The sequence below is a fragment of the Bos javanicus genome, chromosome 15 (assembly GCF_032452875.1).
Source record: "Bos javanicus breed banteng chromosome 15, ARS-OSU_banteng_1.0, whole genome shotgun sequence".
Lineage (NCBI taxonomy): Eukaryota > Metazoa > Chordata > Mammalia > Artiodactyla > Bovidae > Bos > Bos javanicus.
In genome coordinates, this window is record NC_083882.1 from 4,522,948 (window position 1) to 4,544,983 (window position 22,036).

The following is a 22,036-nucleotide window of genomic DNA, read 5'->3' on the forward strand; positions in this document are numbered from 1 at the left end:
AACACCTACCGTCTTACTTGGTTTTCTCTTACCTTGGACATGGAGTATCTCTTCACAGCTGCTCCAGCAAAGCACAGCCACTGCTCCTTACCTTAGACGAGGGGTATCTCCTCACTGCTGCCCCTCCTGACCTTGAATATGGAGTAGCTCCTTTTGGCCTTCCTGCACCCACACAGCCACTGCTCCTTGGACGTGGGGTAGCTTCCTTTCCTTAGCGATCACCAGTTGCAGAATCTTGACTACTTCTGGTTTTAGGTGATTCTGTTCTTTATTTCATTGATCTGTTTTACTCATTTCGACATTAAAGTGAAGCATACCTACTGGGAACTGAGGGTTTGGACTGCACTTCACACACTTTTAACTTGTTCAAGCTTAATGAATTTCTTGGCAGGAGAGTACTGTTATTCCATTTTATCTAATAAAAGAAAGAAATGCAGAAAGGTTTACTGACAGCTATAAAATAAAGAGCCATGACATGAACCTGGATATGTTGACTGTGAGGTCAGTGCTGTAAGGGACCCAGTGGTGCTTAAAACTCAGAGACTCATAGTTTAGTAAATGAGAGAAAGACAAACATTTAAAGGACTCCTTGATTCTTATTCATCTCCTGACCTTGTTCTTATTTTCCATTTTATAGATATATTTTATACACCCCCTCTAGAGTTCAGAGAATTGCCTTATGACAGTGTCAGCTGCTTTCATGCCTAATCCAATACTTTGTAGATATCCATGTATTCACCCATTCATTTTCCAGCCTATATTTGTCAAATGTCTACTATACCCAGTGGCTGTAGGCAAGTCACTCAACTCCTCTGCATCTCAGTTTCCATATCTATCAGATGGGAAAGGTAGTCTCTAAGATGAAGTTTTGTTATGAGAATTCCATGAGACTTAACTTTATAAAAGCATCTCACATAGTACCCGGCATATAGTAGCTGCTCAATAAATTTCCATTCACTCACTGCTTAACAATGTTTTTAAACCCTGACAATTAGGAATTGTCTGACTGGGAATATTTTACTATGATTTAGGTTAATTTCTATAAATACAAGTGGTGAATGTTTCCATTCTTGAGAAGTTAAACCAGCAAATGGAGTCATGAGATTCATGATTTTAAGTTTAAAATACCCTGATATTCCCTCATTAAAAGTTATAAAATAATTGTTCTTTCCAGACTCATTTGCACTTGAAAACTGGGTTGAAATGTGGACATAGTCTTCACAATTAAGTGCTAATTCATAGAAGTGGGAATCTGAAAATCACAGTGAGGTTGTAATGCTCATAAAGATGAATAGATGCCTCCTAGGAAATTTGTGAACCTTAAAGAAGGCTGAGAGCCCCTAGTTTCTTGGTATAAAAATACTGCAATTATTCATCCACTCCCCTTACCTCCCACCCTACCTAAAGCACTATAAATCTGGTCTTGTAATCTCGAAGTCAAGTTTATAGCACTTTATGTAGCAGGCTGTGGGACTATCACCCATTTGGCAAAAGACATATTCCTGAGCACCTTGAGATGTATATCAGAGAGCCAGCCTCCTGGATGCCATCCTTCACCCCATGTAAAAGATGTGGAAAAGCTTCTAGAGCCCGTGGGTCGTGGTGCCAACCTTCATGCATCACAGTTTATCTGTCATTGAGCTGGTTCTAGAATCCTAGCTTTTCAGTTCTAACCCAACGTAATTTGATTCATTTAGTCATTACAGAGTACCTATGCCTTATAAAGAAAACTTGGATTGATTAGTAGGTCTATAAATGGCCTAACCATTTTCTAATTTTGGCTTTAAGTTGATTGGTATCCCACAGAAGATAGATGTTTAAAGAAAATCAGAAACGTTTGCCTAGGTAAGCCATAGTGATTCCTGTTGTTTTTTTATTGGATTTAATTAATTATTTCAAATATCCTGAAATGGCATGTACTCTAAGACTACCAAAAAATGTATTTTTTTTCAGTACTATGCAGCTTCTAATTGTTGAAACTAAATGGTTTTAGGAGTGGTGCAGTTAATTGACCTACACATACTTCTTCCACTAATGGCAAAGCACTGTGAGAGGGGAGATTAAACGATGATTAACTCTGATTCCAAGAACCTTATGGTTTAGTGGACGAGAAACACCTAAATAAAGAAAAGGATATCCATTCACCTGACACTGGACATCTAGATGGCTTCCATGTCCTAGCTAGTGTAAATAGTGCTGCAGTGAACATATAAGGAAGTTGTGGTACATATACACAATAAAATATTACTCAGCTTATAAAAAGGAACACATTTGAGTCAGTTCTAATGAGGCGGATGAAATTGGAGCCTATTATAAAGAGTGAAGTAAGTCAGAAAGAAAAACACAAATACTGTATATTAACACATATATATGAAATTTAGAAAGACAGTAGAAATGATCCTATATGCAAGGCAGCAAAAGAGACACAGATGTAAAGAACAGACTTTTGGACTATGTGGGTGAAGGCGAGGGTGGGATGACTTGAGAGAATAGCACCGAAACAAGTATTACCATATATAAAATAGATGACCAGTGCCAAGTTCAGTGCATGAGGAAGGGCACTCAAAGCAATCTTTTGGGACAACCCAGAGGGATGGGATGGGGAGGGAGGTGGGAGGGAGGTTCAGGATTGGGGACACATGTGCACCTGTGGCTGATTCGTGTTGATGTGTGGCAAAACCCATCAAAATATTGTAAAGCAATTAGTCTCCAATTAAAATAAATTAATTTTAAAAAGAAAAGGATAAAGCAAGTTCTACAAAGTAAGTACTACAATAGAAGGCAGAGAATGTGAGGTGAGTATTTAGTGAAGGGGTTAGAGAAGATGTAGGGTGAATGTGCCTCTTGACTTAGAAGATGAAAATGACACAGTGGCCTGAGATGCCCAAGAAGGTAAACTAGATTGATAAAAGCTTGAAGTTAGAAAAGCATGGCCCTACTTCAGGCACTTGATCTTCGAGCGCCAGTGCCATGTGCTGAATCTGCACGAACAGAGGCTGCCTGCTAGGAGAATCCTTAAAGGATTTCAGCACTGCGAAGGCCTTAACTGGATTATACTAAAATGATTACTTGCAAAAGAGCATGGAAACCCCCTCCAATATTCTTGCCTGGAGAATCCCATGGACAGAGGAGCCTGGCAGGCTACAGTCCATAGGGTTGCAAAGAGTTGGTCACAACTGAACGGACTTAGCATGCATGCATACAAAATGATTACTGGCTAACTCCAAGAATATGTAGAAGTTTAACTGGAGAATAGCAAGAATATTCAAGACTGGTGACATACATGACAGGATAAAGATTAATGGATTGATGAGGGAACAGCATAATAAACTTGGTACCCAGAAGAGACTGACTCAAGGAAGTTCAATCACTCCAGTCGTGCCCGACTCTTTGTGACCCCATGGACTGCAGCATGCCAGGCTTCCCTGTCCATCACCAACTCCCTGAGCTTGTTCAAACTCATGTCCATCGAGTCGATGATGCCATCCAACCATCTCACCCTCTATCTCCCTCTTCTCCTTCTGGCTTCGATCTTTCCCACCATCAGGGTCTTTTTCAGTGAGCCACCTGTTTGCATCAGGTGCTATTTTGCAATACTAAAGGAAAATACTAGGTTCTGTGCAGTTATCTGCTTTATTAGCAAGACTATGGTCAGCGTGTACTCTTTTGGTAGAATCTGATAGATGAATGTCTGTGCACAGAAGTACATGCTTGGATATATGTAATTGACAACATCTTAAAAGTGACAGGTCAGTGTCTGGCAATGCACCTAGGAAGCCAGGTCCTTGACAAGAAGTAGACCTCTAGTAGGAAAGCTCCAGCAGGGCTCATAGAATCTGCTCGCTGCACCCTTCTTCAAATCTTCAGACTGGAGCTTCAAAGTGCAAGAGTGATGAAAAGGCTAGATTCACACTCTGGCTCTTCTACTGACTGGGTGTGTGGTTGTGGACAAATGTTTTCCCTTCCCTCTCAGAGGCTCAATTGTCTCAAGTGTAAATATAAGGGTAACAATAGTATGTAATTCATAGCATTGATGGGGATTTCATGCAACCGTATTCATGAAGAACTTCTATATTACCTGATACTTGGGATGGCCAATATCAAAAAGAACAGGCTGACTCTCCTTCCTCCCGAATCTGAGCCTTCATAGACTAGAAACTGATTAGGGTGTGCATTCAACAATATCCCATTGCTTTACACATCCCTGTCCCAGGGCTCAGATCGCAGAGCTCATCCCACAGCCCAGGAGCCTCTGTGACTAGGCTGCACTCTGAGGCCAGCACAGAGGGAAAATGGTGCTTCCCACGGCTGGGTGCAATGGCCCACATTGGATTCCTGTGTCCGGAGGAAGGCTTTGACAACACCGGAGCCCTGTCAGCCTTTGCAGCAGATTGTCGGTGCAGAACACAAAACTGGAAATGACGTCAAAGATCCATGAGAAGGCAGGACTCAAATTCAAAAGGACAGCGAAAGAGGGATGATGACATTATGTACAGCTGAGTGAAATAAGGGCAATTAGATGAAATTAATGGGCCTTTGAATTAAATTTGGTACATCCTCGCTCTCAGTAAGATTCCACTGTGGAGGCTAAATCGGGAATGGGAAGGGTCGCTCTTCTCCCTGGGTTTGTAACCTCGTGGCCTGCACCCGGCCCATCACAGGAGCTCACACCAGAGCCCCCCTCAGACCAGGGCTCCAGAAGCCTTAATTGCCACTCAGTCCCTTGTCTGGCTCCCCGCTCTGCTGCACTGCCTAATCAGTCTTCTTTGACTTGAAATTCAATATCCCCTGCAGAAAGTCTGCAATGGCGCTTTAAAGTTATTTGCATCCACTCTGAGGAATGTTTTTAGTTCTAGTTCTAAACTGAGTGCCTTTGTGGTTTCAATCCCCCCTGATAAGCAGGGCAGCTGGATTCTGCAGCAGTCACACAGGGCCACATAAATAACTGACAGCATCGTAAATCTCTTCATGGCCGGTAGGAAACGGAAGTAACCAGTGCGAGTCAGTAAAACAGTCATAGAACGTGAAGAGTTTTGTTCCAAGACAAGTAAGGCATGCATGCCTATCCTGATTTGTGGAGGGCCCTCTAGGCGATCAGCTGAGTTCCCACTGGAAAGCACGCTATGATTTGGCTTGGACATACTCTGGACATAAGGGTGGAGCCATTCACCACCCCAGTCCTAGTACACCGCCATACAGGACAGCTTAATATCATGCCAGGGAGATCAGTCTTCTCCCTTCAACCCCAGGTTGCCTGCCAGCCCCCCATTCTGCCTGATGTGGTGGTGACCGGGCAGCAAGAGGGAGAATGACTTCAAGCCCAGTTTTCCTACTTAGTATTCACTTTGAGTAAGTAACACACATCTCAAAAGGGTGGGGAGCAGCAATAAATAGTCCTGTGTGTCAGGTGCCTGGCAGAGGACTGGCTGAACCCACCTACACTCAGTCTGTTACTTCCTTCCCATCCCTCTTGGCCTACCACGCTTTACTGAACACACTGTATTCAGTGGCTCAGTCATATCCAACTCTTTGCAACCCTATGGACTGTAGCCCGCCAGGCTCCTCTATCCGTGGGATTCTCCAGGCAAGAAGACTGGAGTGGGTTTCCAGGTCCTCCTCCAGGTTATCTTCCCAACCCAGGAGTTGAACCTGAGTCCCTCGATGTCTTCTTGCATTGACAGACAGATTCTTTACCACTGAGCCACCTGGGAAACCTCACACGTTACAATTCCTTCCTGCAAATAGTGCCTCTTGCTCCTAGATGGTGGACAAAATATATTCCCAGCAACACAATCAGCAGCTTTGGCCCTCTGCATTAGCCCTGCTGTAGCCCAGTAATGCACAGCCAGCACCAGTATTTATCTCAAGGTGACACTTGTAATGGATGATTGCAGCACTTCTTAATCCATTTATGTAATCCTCTCTGCTTTGCTTGCAGTTATTTTCAGGGTTTTAGCAGCAATGAAATGGTTCCTTTCCCAAGACAGAGTTCATTTAATTTAAAACTGGATTGATTATAGCTAAACTTATGATATGTCTTTGCGAAGGAAGAAAAAAACAGCCATCAATTATGCACAGCAATTATTTAGCATTTATGCAGCTCCCACAGTGTCCTGGGCTCAGCATGTAAGAGGTGGGGTAAAATCCATGCCCTTGAGAATCAAAGGCATGCAGGGCAGAGCATGAGTCCACTTGCCATTTAATTCCTTATTCAAGGGGGTCATCGACCATATGGCCAGCATTTTAGCTGACTTCATGGGGTTAAGTGGAATCTTCATCCATTTGTGCCTTCTTTCATTTCTGTCTCATTCAGATGCATCTACCGATAGCACCCTTAGCCTTTGACCTCTATCCCAAAAGAATACTCCTTACTACTCCTCAAGCAGTTTTGGTTTAGGACTAAGACATTTAATGGGGCTAAAATCAGAGTAAGTCTGATGACAATTGCCTGGCATCTGTGGGATTCGTCCTGCAGTCGCCTGACTGGTGACAAGGGAAGTGCATTCAGAAATGGGATGGAACCTGGGAAAGGACAGAGGACTTTCCTCTAACTGCATTCTTGTGAGAAGATAGTCATGTACATGCTCACCCGCCAGAGGATTTGAATGCCAAATAGATGGATGATTAGACGGATTTCGAGATGACAAGTTAAAATATAATGTATATAGTTATACCTGTGGCAGATTCATTTTGATATATGGCAAAACCAATACAATATTGTAAAATTAAATAAAATTAAATTAAAAAAAGAAAAAATATATAATTTATATAGTACAATGATACAAATTTAACTCAAGTAAAATATTAATGATTAAAATCTGAAAATTTAGTGTGATGCTCTTAATTCAAAGAAGTCCTGATAGCCAATCCCCCAGATAATTATTTATATAGAATAATGGCCAAAAGAGAAATAAAAGAGACAGATCTGAAAAAAAAATTTTTTTTAATTATTGACCATTTGACTTTAAAGGGAAAAACTGGAGAAACTGAATCAAGATGAATGATAATAACCAGACTGAATACCAGGCACACTGCATTCAATACTTCAAATATTGCTGAAATAGTCGTTAGACTACCTACATTTCATAGATGAAGAAACAGAGTATAGAGGAGTCTAGTAACTTACCAACTAAAAGGAGACATAGCTATGATTTAAATGGTGTTGTAGATTAACTGCAGAGCCCAAGCACTTAACCACTATGCTATGCTGCCATCTAGGATGCAGTGCACAAATATGCATCATATTCACAACCTCCAAATTCCTTGTCCTTTGACGTTTTGCTTAACCTTGGAGTTACAATGAAGCTAAAACTTTTTATTCATCACATTTACTTGTAGAATTTCACTGTCAGATCAATAAATCAGAATAATTTTCCCTAACGTGTCCCTGATATAATTCAAATTATATTAAGTAATGGCTTAGAGTCAGGAGTTGTTTAAACTCAAGAAGAGATATATATATATATACACACACACACACACACACACACATTTGCACATGCGCACACACACACACATACATGTTTTTTAAGGTAAAGACAATTATTTTAAATTGCTGAATGTTTCATTTTCTTTCATTGGAACTTTTTTTTTTTTTTGCATTAGAAAGGTGCAAGAAAAATTGAACCAAGATTTAGCTAAGTTTTTGAAGGTCTTTTTGTTTTCTCTTTGCTGTTGTTGATTTTTTTCTTTTTTGAAGGGGAAGATAGGATCAAAAGAGAAATTAGATTTTCCACCTTTGGTATTAGGAAAAGGAAATGGCAACCCACTCCAGTATTCTTGCCTAGAAAATTCCATAGAGGAGCCTGGTGGGCTACAGTCAACAGGGTCGCAAAGAGTCGGACATGACTGAGCATGTGACAGTCACACTCACCTTTGGTATTTGGGGTAATAGTTGAGGTCCCATGAATAGGGTCAGTCCCTGGGTTAAGGCTGTCCTCACAGAATCTCCCCACCCTGCTCCCAAAATGCATGCTGAGTGTTTATGCCACAGTCGTGCACTGGGTTACCCAATGCGTGTGTTTCTTACAGTTGACCTGGACAGGCTCAATGATGATGTCAAGCGTTACAGCTGCACTCCCAGGAACTACTCCGTCAACTTGAGGGAAGAGCTGAAGCTCACCAACGTGGTCTTCTTTCCTCGCTGCCTGCTTGTACAGCGCTGCGGAGGAAACTGCGGCTGCGGAACTGTCAACTGGAAGTCCTGTGCATGCAATTCAGGGAAGACTGTGAAAAAGTACCACGAGGTATGCCGTTTTCAGAATTTTTTTGTTGCAGTGCTGTACTTGGTTCTTTAGCAGCTGCAAAAGTCCTGTAATCTCTAGGGTGCTGGGAAACGGGGCCACTGCATTGTTTGTGCAGGTTTTTCACTGCACAGGAGCACCTCCCAGTGAGATGACTGCGTGATTATACTTGAGCTTAACTTGCAAAGGCAGGTCCCTGGGGAGGGTGTAGGTCCATCCTGAAGTAGGGATTCCTTTTTCTAACCCTTATTCATAATATATATGTGGCTTGACAACAGGCTTGTTAGTATACACAATCAAATGCATGGTGCAATAATTTGAGAGCTTACTTACAGAAATCTAATGGGATTCATTTATAGCATATGACTGCAAATCTAGGTTACTTTAAGAGAATACTAAGAGCTAATCTTCAATTCAGTCAACTCATTGAAAAATGAATCAGGGTAAAAATAGCGAAGTATAAATTGTCAGAAAAGATACTTTGTCAGAGACTTTTTCAATCTCTAAATATGGAAATATTATTCTTCCAGAAGTACTAATTTTTCCTAAATATAACTGAGTGCTCTGGGGAATCAGCTCTGAAATTACGCAAAAGTAAACAAAAGTAAACATAGAGATGTAAGAGAAATGAAAATTTAAGGAGAGCAGCAACTTTTAGTGATAATAACAGGAAATACACATAAGCCTTTACAGTGTACCAGACATCATTGTAAGCAATCATTAGCTCACTTGGCAGTTTCTTCACATGTTGTCAGGGGAGTGCTACTTGTATTCCCTTTTTATAGATGAATAAACTGAAGCCTAAGAGAGCAGGGAATTAACCAGTGTGACTCGGTCAGTAACTCAGAGAGATGCGACCTAAACTGATTCACTGTTTCTAAAGTCTATATACTTACCAACGGTAACACTGAGTGCTCTCATTTTAAATATATAGCACATTATTGAAGATTAAAGAAAGAATGGACTTAAGGGGAGTTAGAGCTGCTCTTGACATTGACAGCAACTCTATCACTTCATGATTATGCAAGTCAGTAAAGTTTAGAGAGCCAGTTTTCATGTATGTGAAACAGGATTTAAAAAATTATATGATAACCCCATACAGGGTGGCTCTGAGGAATCAAAGCAGTGCATATGAAGTGCATTATGTAAGAGGTAAAATACCATATTGAAATATGTTTACAATATAAAATATGAGCCAAACACTATTGTTAAGAATTATTGTTTGAGCTGCTTTTCATCAGTATCCATCAAAACAGAAGAATAGATGGTGCTCCCTAAATAAAATCTCCCACTTTACAGAACCACTTTGTTACCCTGAAAACAATAAAACAATAATCAGTTAAGAGGTAATTACTGAGCTAAATGAAAAGGGATTCGTCATAAGTGGTATTTTCAACGTGGGAAAACTAAGAGCTTGGAGGCCACGATAACCCTGCTTTCCTCACATAGATGCAGACCCGATTTGAGACCTACATAGAGCATGTTTTCTTAGTAACAAGAATTTCTTACTCCACCTCACATTTTTCAAAGAAAAAAAAAAAAAAATCTGTTCTCATATCCAGAGAATGCTGTTGTCTGTGTTCATTGTGTTTTATTTTTGTATGACCTGATGAACTCTAGATTGGACTTTGTCCTTTGTGTCTAAGAACCTGAATTTTGTAATGTTGAGTCATACGCTGCGGACAAATGCAGAATGCAATAATTTGGTTTGCGTTAAAATAAGCCAAGAAGTGACAAGATCTTTACCCAGTCTCTACTGTGAGGAAAGCATGTAAATTCAGGCCTTTGATGCTTTATTTTCATCTTGACTCTCCTCTCAGAGAGAAGTTGTAGTTTGATTTTTTTTTAGTTGCTTATTGTGGAAACACAGAGTTAAACACACACCCAAAAGGGCCCTCACCTCCCAGACAGTTAACTCTGAAAGAATCTGAAGGTCCTTTTGTTAGTCTATTGTCTCTCTGCACAGAGGCTGTTACCTATAAATTTCTACTCACCATTAATATCTAGGAGGCAAAGCCCTTGATCTCTTTGTTCAGTCACATGAGTGGGTCTAAAATGTAGAATCTTTTTGAAACTGCTATCTAAAGCATCTCTGTGAAACGTGTCATGATATTTTTACTTCTCGGAGTCTGCTGAGCTCTGTGCAAAATCACTCTGCTGAGTTGTGGACAAAAGGACAAAAGAGCATCAGTCACTCCGTCAGTGAGTGCAAACCCGGACCACGTGTGGCTGGCGCGTTTTCCCCAGCATCCTAAAATACCCCTCAAGTATGCCCCAGGCATCACATTGTCCAGTCCCCTGGAAGAGAGCAGGAGACTCGTTCCATCTTCAGAAATAGGGGTTGCTTGGGCTCAGTCTTGTGAGGGAAGAATCCTTGTCTTCTCTTCTGTTAGTTTTGTGCCTGTACTCTTAACTCAGAGAAATGAGAAACTGGTCTCCCCACCTCGTGGTTGTAACTGATGAGATGGGAAATGAGTTTTTATGAGAGATGAGCGCCCTTAAGGGGGTCACTAGAACTTGCCACCTAAGCAGGCCTCTATGACTCTCCACAGATATTTCAAGGCTCAACATTTAAGGAATAAAATCCAAGAAATTAAACCGTATAATTATAAACTTATCAATAATTAGAAATTATAAATAAAAGGAAGTTAAGATTGTTGCTCTTTCCCCAGGTCACGTGACTTCTCCTTGTAGAGGTCTGAGCATTTTGCACTGTGCAATAAAAAGCTCCATCTGTACAATTCCCTCTTCTGAAAAGTTTGGAGGTATCCTGCTGAAGTATTTTTCCTCTTTCCTAGCAACCATTCCTTCTCTTGGAATATACAGAATATAAAAAATACTTTCGGTGGGGATTTTTAAAAAGAGAAAATTCCAGAAAACATACTCTGTAGACAATTAGAGGATGCTATTATTTTAGTTCTTATCTTCCCTTGTTAGTGTATAATGAAAGGATGTTCCCTAGAAATATATTGACCTTTTAGATTAAAACTAACTATTGTATTTTTTAAGCATTTGGTCTCCTGGCTATGTCCATTCAGTCAACAGCCAAAATCTTAGGAGGCAACAGAGAAAGACAAGTTAATTTTCACTGTCCTACCTCTCATGATTTTGTCCCAGTGCTGGCACAGCTGCATTATCTGTTAGAACTTTCTGCAGTGATGAGAGAGTTCCATATCTGTACTATCCAATCTGGTAGTCATTAGCAACATGTGGTCACAGAGCACTTGAAATGTGTGTAATGCAAATGAGAAACTGAATTTTTAAATTTTATTTAATTTAAACTAATTTGAATGTAAATAGCTGCACATGGTCAGGGGCTCCCACAGTGAACAGTGTAAGCCGAGACACAACTCTGTCTCTGGCACTTACAGCATCTAAACCATTCCAGTCACTTGAACAATGGAAAAACTACTGTGAATGACTTTTTTAACATTACATTAAATATAAGAATTTTGTATTAAAAATTTGTTGCCCATTAAACATAAGAGGGGAGAAGGCAATAGCACCCCACTCCAGTACTCTTGCCTGGAAAATCCCATGGACGGAGGGGCCTGGTAGGCTGCAGTCCATGGGGTCGCTAGGAGCCGGACACAACTAAGTGACTTCACTTTCACTTTTCACTTTCATGCATTGGAGAGGGAAATGGCAACCCACTCCAGTGTTCTTGCCTGGAGAATCCCAGGGACAGGGGAGCCTGGTGGGCTGCCGTCTATGGGGTTGCACAGGGTCGGACATGACTGAAGTGACTTAGCAGCAGCAGCAAACATAAGAGATAGAAGATATAAGCAGATATTTATATATGAAACAAACGATTTATTGGAGATAATAAACTATTGAGATTTAGACTTGAGATAAAAGAATGGCACTTTTAATTTTTACATGTTTTAAGTGTCTGTCATTGAAACAAATTTAGCGAAAATCTCAAATTGAGACCAAGAAGACAGGAAATCAATATTTTTCCAAAAGTTTCTACTCTATGGCAAAGGCAATGAATTTGAGGGTTATGATTATAACAAAAGTCACAAAAATCTTTATTCTTTTTCTGGAAACAGCATTTCTAAAGCTTATGTAGAGTCTCCCTATTTCTTTCTCCCTCTTTGAGTGAGACCTTGAGAAGATTCTCTTGCAGCCCTTTCCTGTTCCTATAAGAGAGAGACAAGACAATAGAGACAAAGCAAATCACACAACTGAAGGGAGAATATGTGGATTCACGTGAGAGGCCACCTCGGACCAGCCACCTAAAACTCCCCAGAGCCTCGGGTTCCTCTTTTACTCCCTATGATAACCTACAATTTTGAGTTCCCAGAGAGATGTGAAATTATATGATATCTGTTCACCACTCCCTAAATCTTATCTTGCCTAGATTGTGTTAAGAATATAAACAAGTTGGTGGTTGAAATGCTAAGAAAATACAAAAGAACAGAGATATGATATGGAACTTTAATGTGTATAGACTATGTATAAAAAAGTTATCCACTCAACATTAGTAACACCTGTGCTGGCACCCCACTCCAGTACTCTTGCCTGGAAAATCCCATGGACGGAGGAGCCTGGTAGGCTGCAGTCCATGGGGTCGCTCAGAGTCAGACAGGACTGAGCAACTTCACTTTCACTTTTCACTTTCATGCATTGGAGAAGGAAATGGCAACCCACTCCAGTGTTCTTGCCTGGAGAATCCCAGGGACGGCAGGGCCTGGTGGGCTGCCGTCTGTGGGGTCGCACAGAGTCGGACACGACTGAAGTGACTTAGCAGCAGCAGCAGTGCTGCTTATCTCTTGGGGATCCTGGGACAATGAAAGCCTCTGAAGGCTGTAAAGCACTCGACAGATGTGGGTGGAATATCCTGAGAGCAAGATCGGGCTTGCTCCCTTCTGACTCCCTTAGAGCCTTGATGACTTACTGGTGCCGGGAGCCTCTAAGTACAGCAAAGTGCATACATTCTTTTCCTTGTAGATCTGGATTCATATTAGGCCTTCTTGTCAAAGTTGAGCAAACGTGCCTTCGGGCATGATACTCCCCAACTAGACAAAGACCCATGTGTGACACGAATGATACTCAGTGTTAATGCCGTGCTCTGAAACTTGGTGCCCAGCTCAGCTTCCGTCATGTTTTCTGAAACTGGTGGGCTGAACATGTAGTCATTAATCCTCTAAAATACTGTCAAAATCATTTACCTAGTGAAGTCCTCTAAAGGAAGAACTGCTGCTGAATACACCCCAGAGTGCTCACAAGAAAATTTCAATTATAAGTAAATGTCCACAGATGTAAAGATTGCATTTTCAAAATTCATGAGGATTGTGTAGACCCACATTATAAGCCCAGCCTTCAGTCACCTTCATACCTAGCTTGTCAGAGAAACATTGCTGAGCTCTGTTATTTGTGTCTTTCTTAGGGAGGACTGTATCTCAGGACTTGGTATCACTCCTTCCCTTACAACTCTCAATCTCCCTTGAAACTCTTACTTTCAAGTTGTGCAATTACCCAGAAATAGAAAATAGAAATGTTTTCTCATCTCAAAATATTTTTGCTTGTAGTCACTTTAGGTTTCAGAAAGGTTGACTACAAGACCTTAAAAATCTTAACTGCATGTACATTTTTATAAAGTCTACAAGCATGAAAGAAATCATAAAGTAAGGAAAAATATGAAGCTGTTTTTCTTAAGAAAGTGTGTATACTGAATGCTGCCTGCTTTAGAAGTTGGGTGAATCTTAAGTAAACCCTTAATGATTCGGGTTTAGACAGTGCACATGTCCTAAAATATGTATTTGTGATCCTACATCAGCCATTAATATGAAAACTGTTACAAGGCCTTAACGACCTTTCTTTAATATTTCCAATAAACAAGAGCCCAACTCAGCATGGAGCATTTCTGTCTAGTACTGTTTTATTACTGTAATAACTTCATGGCAATGATTCATTCAGTGCTTTATTGGCAACAAAGAGAGTAATTGTAGTAAATATCTTTTGTGATATGGTAATTTGCAAACTGAGCATCTTTGATTCTGTGTAGTGGTATGAAAGCCACCAACTGCTTCAGTCATTCTCCATTTAATAAAAATCAACTTTCCCTGGCTTCATGTGGTTTTCCAGATGGTGAAGAAGGGTCAAGAATGCCATTTTCACCCATAGGTGATAAGAAATGGCTGGCTGCTCCTCCATGGATTTTTATTTCAGTGTGTGTGCTTGCAGCAGTGAATCATAGAGCAGAAAATAGGAAAGCATTTTGTGAAGGTACCTATTAGTGAGTGTCCTACAGCGACTGTAATTAATTCAATGGTTCCTTCCCTTTAAAGGTGACCAGATAACCCAGAGACAGTTTGCTTTCTCAGATAAAGGCTTTTCATTTTTCTTTTAACTTTTTATGCTCTCTCAAATCAGCTTTGCTTTCTTCCTCCTTTCAGTGCTGTGTACCTGAACCGAAGACGATTACATGGTCTGAAAGCTTTGAGCATCAGTGCTGTGATCAGCCAGTAAAGCAGTCCAATTTCCACTTTGTTCAAACAGTGCTTTCCTGTCTTGTCTGGAAAAGTGTCTGCCAATTCATTTTTCTCCTCTTATCAACAAAACACATATATACTGGACTAACGTGGCTTAATATAAAACACAGGGAAAATCCCTGAACAATCAGGAAACCAGTTAGAAAAAACTGACCAGGCACGGCTTTCACCCCAAAGCACACACTTTCATTTCTCATCAAATGAGGAAGCAAATCAACGAAGCATTGATTTTATAGATGTCAGTCATGGCAACTTATTAGGCTTTGATAATGGTCTTTTTAAGAAAGAGAATATTTATCATCAGCTCAGCTTCTTAGGAATCATTTTCTTCCCCTGAATAGTTCAACCTCCAGATCTGGTTTATTAGGGTTGGAAAATAGTGACTAATATTAGAGAAATTCTTGGCAAAGTTGTAGGAACCCGAGCTTTAAGCTCTTCCAGGGCGCTCTGACCAAGTGTGGCACAGGAGGGCTTTCCTATCTATCGTAGCAGGGTATTTAATATCCCAAAGTGCAATATACACTCATCCATGCTTTGGTTACTTAGTTTTTCATGGAGAAGCAACAGTTTTTATTTTCTTTAGAGATGAAGCAGGAGTGACCCTGGGAGCAAGGAAAGGAAAATATCATTGTCACTCTGCTCTCAGTACTTGAAATTCTGTTTCAAAATCGTAAAAGACTTGCAAGTGATGCAAAGCATGCTGCTGCTGCTGCTGCTAAGTAGCTTCAGTCGTTTCCAACTCTGTGCGACCCCATAGACAGCAGCCCACCAGGCTCCCCCATCCTGGGGATTCTCCAGGCAAGAACACTGGAGTGGGTTGACATTTCCTTCTCCAATAGGCCACTAATTTTGGCCTCTGGTTTGGTTTGTTTTGCGCCCCTCCCCTTGTTGGAGGTTGGGGTAGAAGCGATGTAGGGAGGAGACAGGAAAGAGGCCGTGAACATAGGTTCCCATATTGTGACGTGGCAGCGTTACCCACCATGGTCACCAGAGTGCATCTCACTGGAAACCTACTGTGTTCCCAATGCTGCTGACCAGAACAGACAAAACTCCACCTTCCCGGTAAGGGCACACGCTGTGCCACGTGGAGACAAACACTGGTGACACCAGTCACTGATTCTGCAACTTTAGTCTCTCTCTTCCCTTATCTGAAACAGTATTAGAAAAGTACCTATATCATAGTGTTACAGTGATACGCAAAACGTTTAATACTTCCAGTCATAACAGTGTGGCATCTAACAAATACTCAAAAATGTTAGTCATTATTTTTTCTATCCTTGCCCTCAAAGCATTTGTTAATAGAGAGAAAGCATATGTCATATGAAACTATGTGATTCATAGTGTATGTTCAGTGGAATTTAGGTAAAGAGGATAATATAATTAGCTATCAAAACTGGCACTGGGACTAGCTTTACCATAATCTGGTATTTTTGTGCCTCCCTCAGGAACTCTTCTAGGCCATCCCTTCCCACCCCATCCCCCAACCCCAATTTGTACTCACAAAAGTACAAATATCCTTTTGAAGCTCTTCTCCAAATGGGACAAGGCATTTCACACTGTGTTATCAGAGCCCAGGTTCCTTACTTTACTGAACATTGAACAAATGACCTGCTCCACAGAACTCTTATGGGAAAATCAGGCTAAATGTTGGGACTTACCTGGTGGTCCAGTGGTTAAGAATATGTCTTGCAGTACAGGGGACACAGGTTCAGTCCCTGGTCAGGGAACTAAGTTCCCACATGCTATGGAGTAATTAAGCCCGCGTGCCACAACCGCTGAGTCTGTGCGCTCCGGAGGCCGTGTGCCACAGCTAGAGCATCTGTGCACCCCAGTGAAAGCTCCTACAGGACCCAGTGAAGATCCCACGCACCACAACTAAGATGCAATGCAGCCAAATAAATAAATATCACCCCCTCAGTGTTTTAAAAAGGCAAACGCTAAAGTAAAGCGGATGCATGGGGACTGAGGGCTCTAAGCCTGTTTTCCTAGTAGATGGTTTTGATTTGCTTATAACTTGAAACAGGTAACATAAGGATGAGGACATTGCTAGGAAGACAATCCAGTAGAAAAATTAGGGGTGGGGGGGCGTGCCATGAAAAGTTATTATACAGCCTAGAAAATAAGATTTCCTCGCATCTAATCTTCATCTCGGAGCAAAGTATACCAAGCATCAGGGCCCCATTTTAGTTCACACGTGTGCCTGCCACACCTTTGAGATACAGAAGGAAGCTGCAGCTGCATTAGAGACGCATGGTCCTTGGGTCCTAGTATGCCGGAAGCCTAGAGAACAATGCACTACTCTCAGGTCCCCGCTGACAGAAGGCCTGGCACCTGGCCTCCCTTATAATCTCAGTTCTCCAGCCTATACACTGTGAGTGAAGACGCCTTCTCTACTGTATGACAAGGTTCGACTTGGGCCAGACGAAATAGTGCATACGTGCAAATTATTTTAAAACTACAAAATGCTACATAGTTGTATGGTAGTATCATGCAGAGTTTAAAGTCTAAAAGGGAAAACAGAACAGAATCAAAAATGAAAGCTAACAGGAGCCTAAGAATATAAATAAAGAAGCAATGAAGTTGACTGTATATGGAAAACAATATTTATGTATATGATAGCAAATATTGACTTCAGTGAAGGCCACACTAGGGAAGAAGGGTTAGCTTCTATTTAAACTTAAAAATTTTTTTTAAATCACATTCACACCTATTAATGTAAAATTTTAAGGATGTGATTTATTCAAGTAATGTTGGATTGTTTTAAAGGTATTAATATGCAAACATTTTAGTGGAACATGATCTGTTTTGAATTGTAAAGGGTATTATTCGATATAGCCTAACAGATATGGAAGAACATACACACATTTTCAGTTATTTATGACCACTAGGGAGGCAAAATGTCTTACCTCACCCGCGTGTTTAGCCGCGCCAGCATTTTTGCAGGGCGGGGCGGGGCGGGGGTGGCACCCGGGGCCTTTGCTGCTGCACACGGGCTTTCTCCAGCTGTGAGCAGGGGCCGCTCTTCAGTGGTGTGAGGGCTTCTCACTGTGGTGGCCTCTTGTTTACAGAGCGCTGGCTCCAGACGCGGGCTCCATGGTTGGGCACAGGGTTTATTTGCCCTGTGGAACGTGGGATCTTCCCAGACCATTGGCGGGCGGATTCTTAACCACTCTCCAGGGAAGTCCCCATACCAGCATATTAGGTCACAACTGTATTCGTTGTCCTGTCTGCAGAGTATTGTCTCAGCATTGTATTTATCCATAACACATGCTTTAGCCAGAAGACTGTTTGTGGTATTAGTAATATTTGGGACAGCACTTGGCACAAAGCAGGCCCTTAGAAAGTTATCAGTAAACATCTGCTCAGACACCTGAAATCCTCATGACCCTGCAGGTAGGTAATGCAGGAGGCGTCACTCTGTGATCAGTGGATTCCGTTACTTTAAGGAGTCGTGGATTGTCTATAACAATATTTGTATGTGTGCATTCTAATAGTGAGCCCGTAGATTCCATTGGATGCTCAAAGGCTTAAGAACCAGTTGTCATAAAGAGAATAAGTGGTATGTAATTAGGTTAAATCCCAGGTACTTTCTTTTTTTTTTTTTTCTAATTTTATTTTATTTTTAAACTTTACATAATTGTATTAGTTTTGCCAAATATCAAAATGAATCCGCCACAGGTATCCAGGTACTTTCTAACAGGAAATGCTTCTTGTCCTAGGTGTTAAAGTTTGAACCCGGCTATTTCAAGAGGAGGGGCAGGGCAAAGCACATGGCTCTCGTTGACATCCAGTTGGATCATCATGAGCGGTGTGACTGTATCTGCAGCTCAAGACCACCTCGATAAGAGAATGTGCATGTACTTGCATTAAACATGAAAGAACCTTTATTTTAAGGAGGGTGTGGTAAGAGACCCCTTTCCCACCAGCAACCGAACTTACTATTAGCCTGAAAAGCAATGACTATAAGTGGTTGCTGACTTTCAACCTAGCTTTGTTAGTGCCATGACAAGTAGAAAGGCGTATCATCAACCTCTATATCCAAGAATATAGGATTGCATTTAATAGTGTCTGAGGATATTGCCATTTCCTTCTCCAGGGGAATCTTCCCAACCCTCGGATCGAATCTGGGTCTTCTGCATCACAGGCAGATGCTTTACCCTATAAGCCACCTAAGTCTGTCCCATATATATATATATATATAATGTGTCATCTCCATGTCTCTGTGTAAATAGACCAAATGATTCACTCAGTATATATAACCAGGTACACCAGAGCTTACATATGGTTTAATTATTTAGACTCTTAAAATAAGGGACACAGTAAATACATTAAACATGTCTTTGGAAGATTTGGAAGATTAATTTGTTTATTTTTAAGTTTTGAATCACAAAACAGTTTTGGATCTTGCTCTTTTAAAGACAGCAGCTTTTATATTAAAAATCCAATAAATTAGCATTTCTTGTGCATACATCTTAATTATCAAAAGAGGGAAATATGGTTTCTGGGAAAGGATACATTCCTAGCCATTTGTCTCATGAGATGTACTACATACTTACCTGTATAGACAATAATTACCTGTCTCCGAGAGCATGTCATCATAATATAGGCGCTTTAGAAATAAAGCCCTTAAGTCTTCTCTCAGTGTATCTTGCCGAGGCATGCAAACTCATTAACACCTGTCTTCAAAAAATTCTCACAAGGTTTATTATTATTATCCTATGAGAGAAAATGTATAAGCTGAAGCAGAATTTTGAATTGTTTTTTCTCAAAACCTCTCCACAAAAGTAACTCCTTTGGAGAATGTCATGGGGACTCTGTATGAGCCTTTCAAAATAATGCTCACTGAAAAGTTTGAGGAGTTGAAAGTAAAAAAATGTGAGCATTGAAATATTAACATAACTGGGAGTGGGATGGAATATTTGATTGGGATCCATATTTAATAATGACTCATACTCTCCAGATTATGCCAATTAATTTTATGTATCTTGCTTTTGTGTTCTTATCTTTTCCATATCTCTTCTTATCTCTTCCACACACACATATATATATATATATATGTTTATGAGTCATTATTAAATGAGACAATGTATATATATATACAATGGCATTTTATATTTGGCAAGCCATCATGGATTACTTATAGCCCAGAAGCTTTTGTGCATTAAAGCAACCCAATTTCATTGACGTAAATTCCCAACTGTGTAGTCACTGTTCAATTCAGTTGAATTCCTGTTTCTGAACCAAGTGCAAGGAGACCTGGGTCTCTGGTTCTTTCCAGATCTATGGCACTTGTTCTAAGAAGCCTCACTGCAAATTGTGAGAGCACAAAGCTGGCCCTGCTCTACCCTAGAATATGGTTTTTGCATTATTTGTAGTTATTATTGGTACTTAGAGTAATTTTTCCTCCTTGGCTCCTTAATGTCTGTTAAGGCCTCAGGGACTGACTGCAGGCATAGGAAGTGATTCATCATTCTCCAAAACAAGACTCTAAGAGAGCAATACTGAAGTCAAGATAGCTCTGGAGCTGCTCAGAGAGAAGGACATTTTTCTTCTCATCTTGAAAGAAAAAAGAACTGGTTTCTTCCCTAAGTCCAGGGCCCTACTGAACACAGACAAGTCGAATGAGGGATGTGTAACTGGGGCTCATGAAGTCTCAGTGTCAGATGAGCAGACTATATATATTTGGATTTCTGAGCATGTTTTCAGGACCAAGTTCTCAAGTATCTTTAGGAGCTCATTTCTGCTCAGCTCTTTGAAAGGCCAATGCTTATTGAAGATATTCCTTCAAAATGTCCCTGAAAGTGTCCTGTGTTTTTACCTCAAAAGATGACTGGTAAAAATAAATACTCTATTGTTGAGTTGTCCAAAATCCAGAGCACAGTCAGAAAGAGCACAGCCAGACCCTTTAATAATCAGTAACCATTCTTCCCCTGAAAGCCTCTTGCAAGCTTCCTGTGAAAACATAGGATTCCTGGACCAAAACCAAAATTTGAGTTATATCACTCTAACTTGTTCAACTGTTAAGTATGAAAAATTAGAGTGTTCTACCCAATTTTCAGTAAACCTTCCAAGCTGCAATAACCAGGATGGTTTTCAGTTAAAGCCCTATCTCGACTTATTATTTATTACCTGCCATGTAAGCATGCAGTCTCACTCACTTCTTTTTTTTCTTTCCTGAGTGTTTTATTAAAACTTCTCCCTTGGTTATCTGTTATCTATTGCACTTCCAACATGTAGCCAATAAATCTGCTTCATTGCCATCAAAGGAATAAAAAGCTCACCATACAAATTACATTTCAAAACAAATCCTAATAAATCCTCATTTCTGTGTGGAATAATGCCTTCTGTTCAATATGTTATAGGGCAGAGCACTTTCATAAGTATAATTTTTCTGGGGTTTTTTTTTGGTCATATTGGTAACATGCCGCTTTTTCCTTTCATAGTGTTTTCTGTAATAAATGTAATTTGCCTCTTACCTTCATGAAAAATAAATATTGCTTACAAACAAAGCTGCTCCATTATTTAGTACTCAGCTGCAGTTTTAAAAGGTGCACGATGATGCAGACTTATTTCCCCAAATACACACAGCGTCTGACAAGGCTGGGGGCGCTCTGCGGGCCTGGTTTTAGAACATTCTTCCCTGAAAACAGGCTTTTACCCTGTCCCTTCTGGAAGCCATCAGAAACGGAAAATGGAGTGGGACTTGGGTTGTGTTGTTTTTTTTGCTGCTCTTGGTGCTTCTTTGTTTGATTGTTTGTTTCCCTGCAGGCTTTTAGTAGAAGATATCCTCCTCTGACATTCTTTGCTTTGGAGAGTCCACAAGCTCTCTCCTTTTGGGCCTGAAATCAATAACATTATGTTCACCCTCACAGCTTCACCCATCTAGATGAACACCACAGCTGGTGGGTCAGTGTTAACCAGATTTTTTTTTTACAATATGAGTTTATTTCATTATTTAGAACCAATGCCCTCAACAGAATGCCTAAACCTGCAAGATACTTTAAAATGATCCCAAATATTTCAAAATACTAGATTTGAAGATCATATATAGTTTTCCCTCATAACATGAGGGAAATTACAGTAAATTTCAGGAAATTACAAACCAAACCATGTAAAATTATGTGAAGGCAGATGATCAATCTGGTAGCATTTGTAAGGATTCCTGGGAAGTAATCTGTAGGAGCTGGGGGCTTTTCCTCCCAGCAGGTGGAGGCTGAAAGTGTCTTAGTGCATCAGAGAGAAAGCTAGAAGGCCTTGCATATAGTGACAAATCTGACACTTTCGGGACCTGCTTAG

At 40.6% G+C, this 22,036-nt stretch overlaps 1 protein-coding gene across 2 annotated transcripts in view; it reads left to right on the top strand.

Annotated features, from left to right (window-relative positions):
• The window catches only part of PDGFD (platelet derived growth factor D), a 278,766-nt gene extending 257,517 nt beyond the window's left edge, over nt 1-21,249 (top strand). For both annotated transcript variants that reach the window (XM_061440083.1, XM_061440084.1), the window contains exons 6-7: nt 8,032-8,246; nt 18,460-21,249. In XM_061440083.1, the coding sequence (XP_061296067.1) occupies nt 8,032-8,246; nt 18,460-18,585 (341 nt within the window). In that variant the 3' untranslated portion in view covers nt 18,586-21,249. The remainder of the gene's footprint in view (nt 1-8,031; nt 8,247-18,459) is intronic.
• The last annotated feature ends 787 nt before the right edge of the window (nt 21,250-22,036 follow it).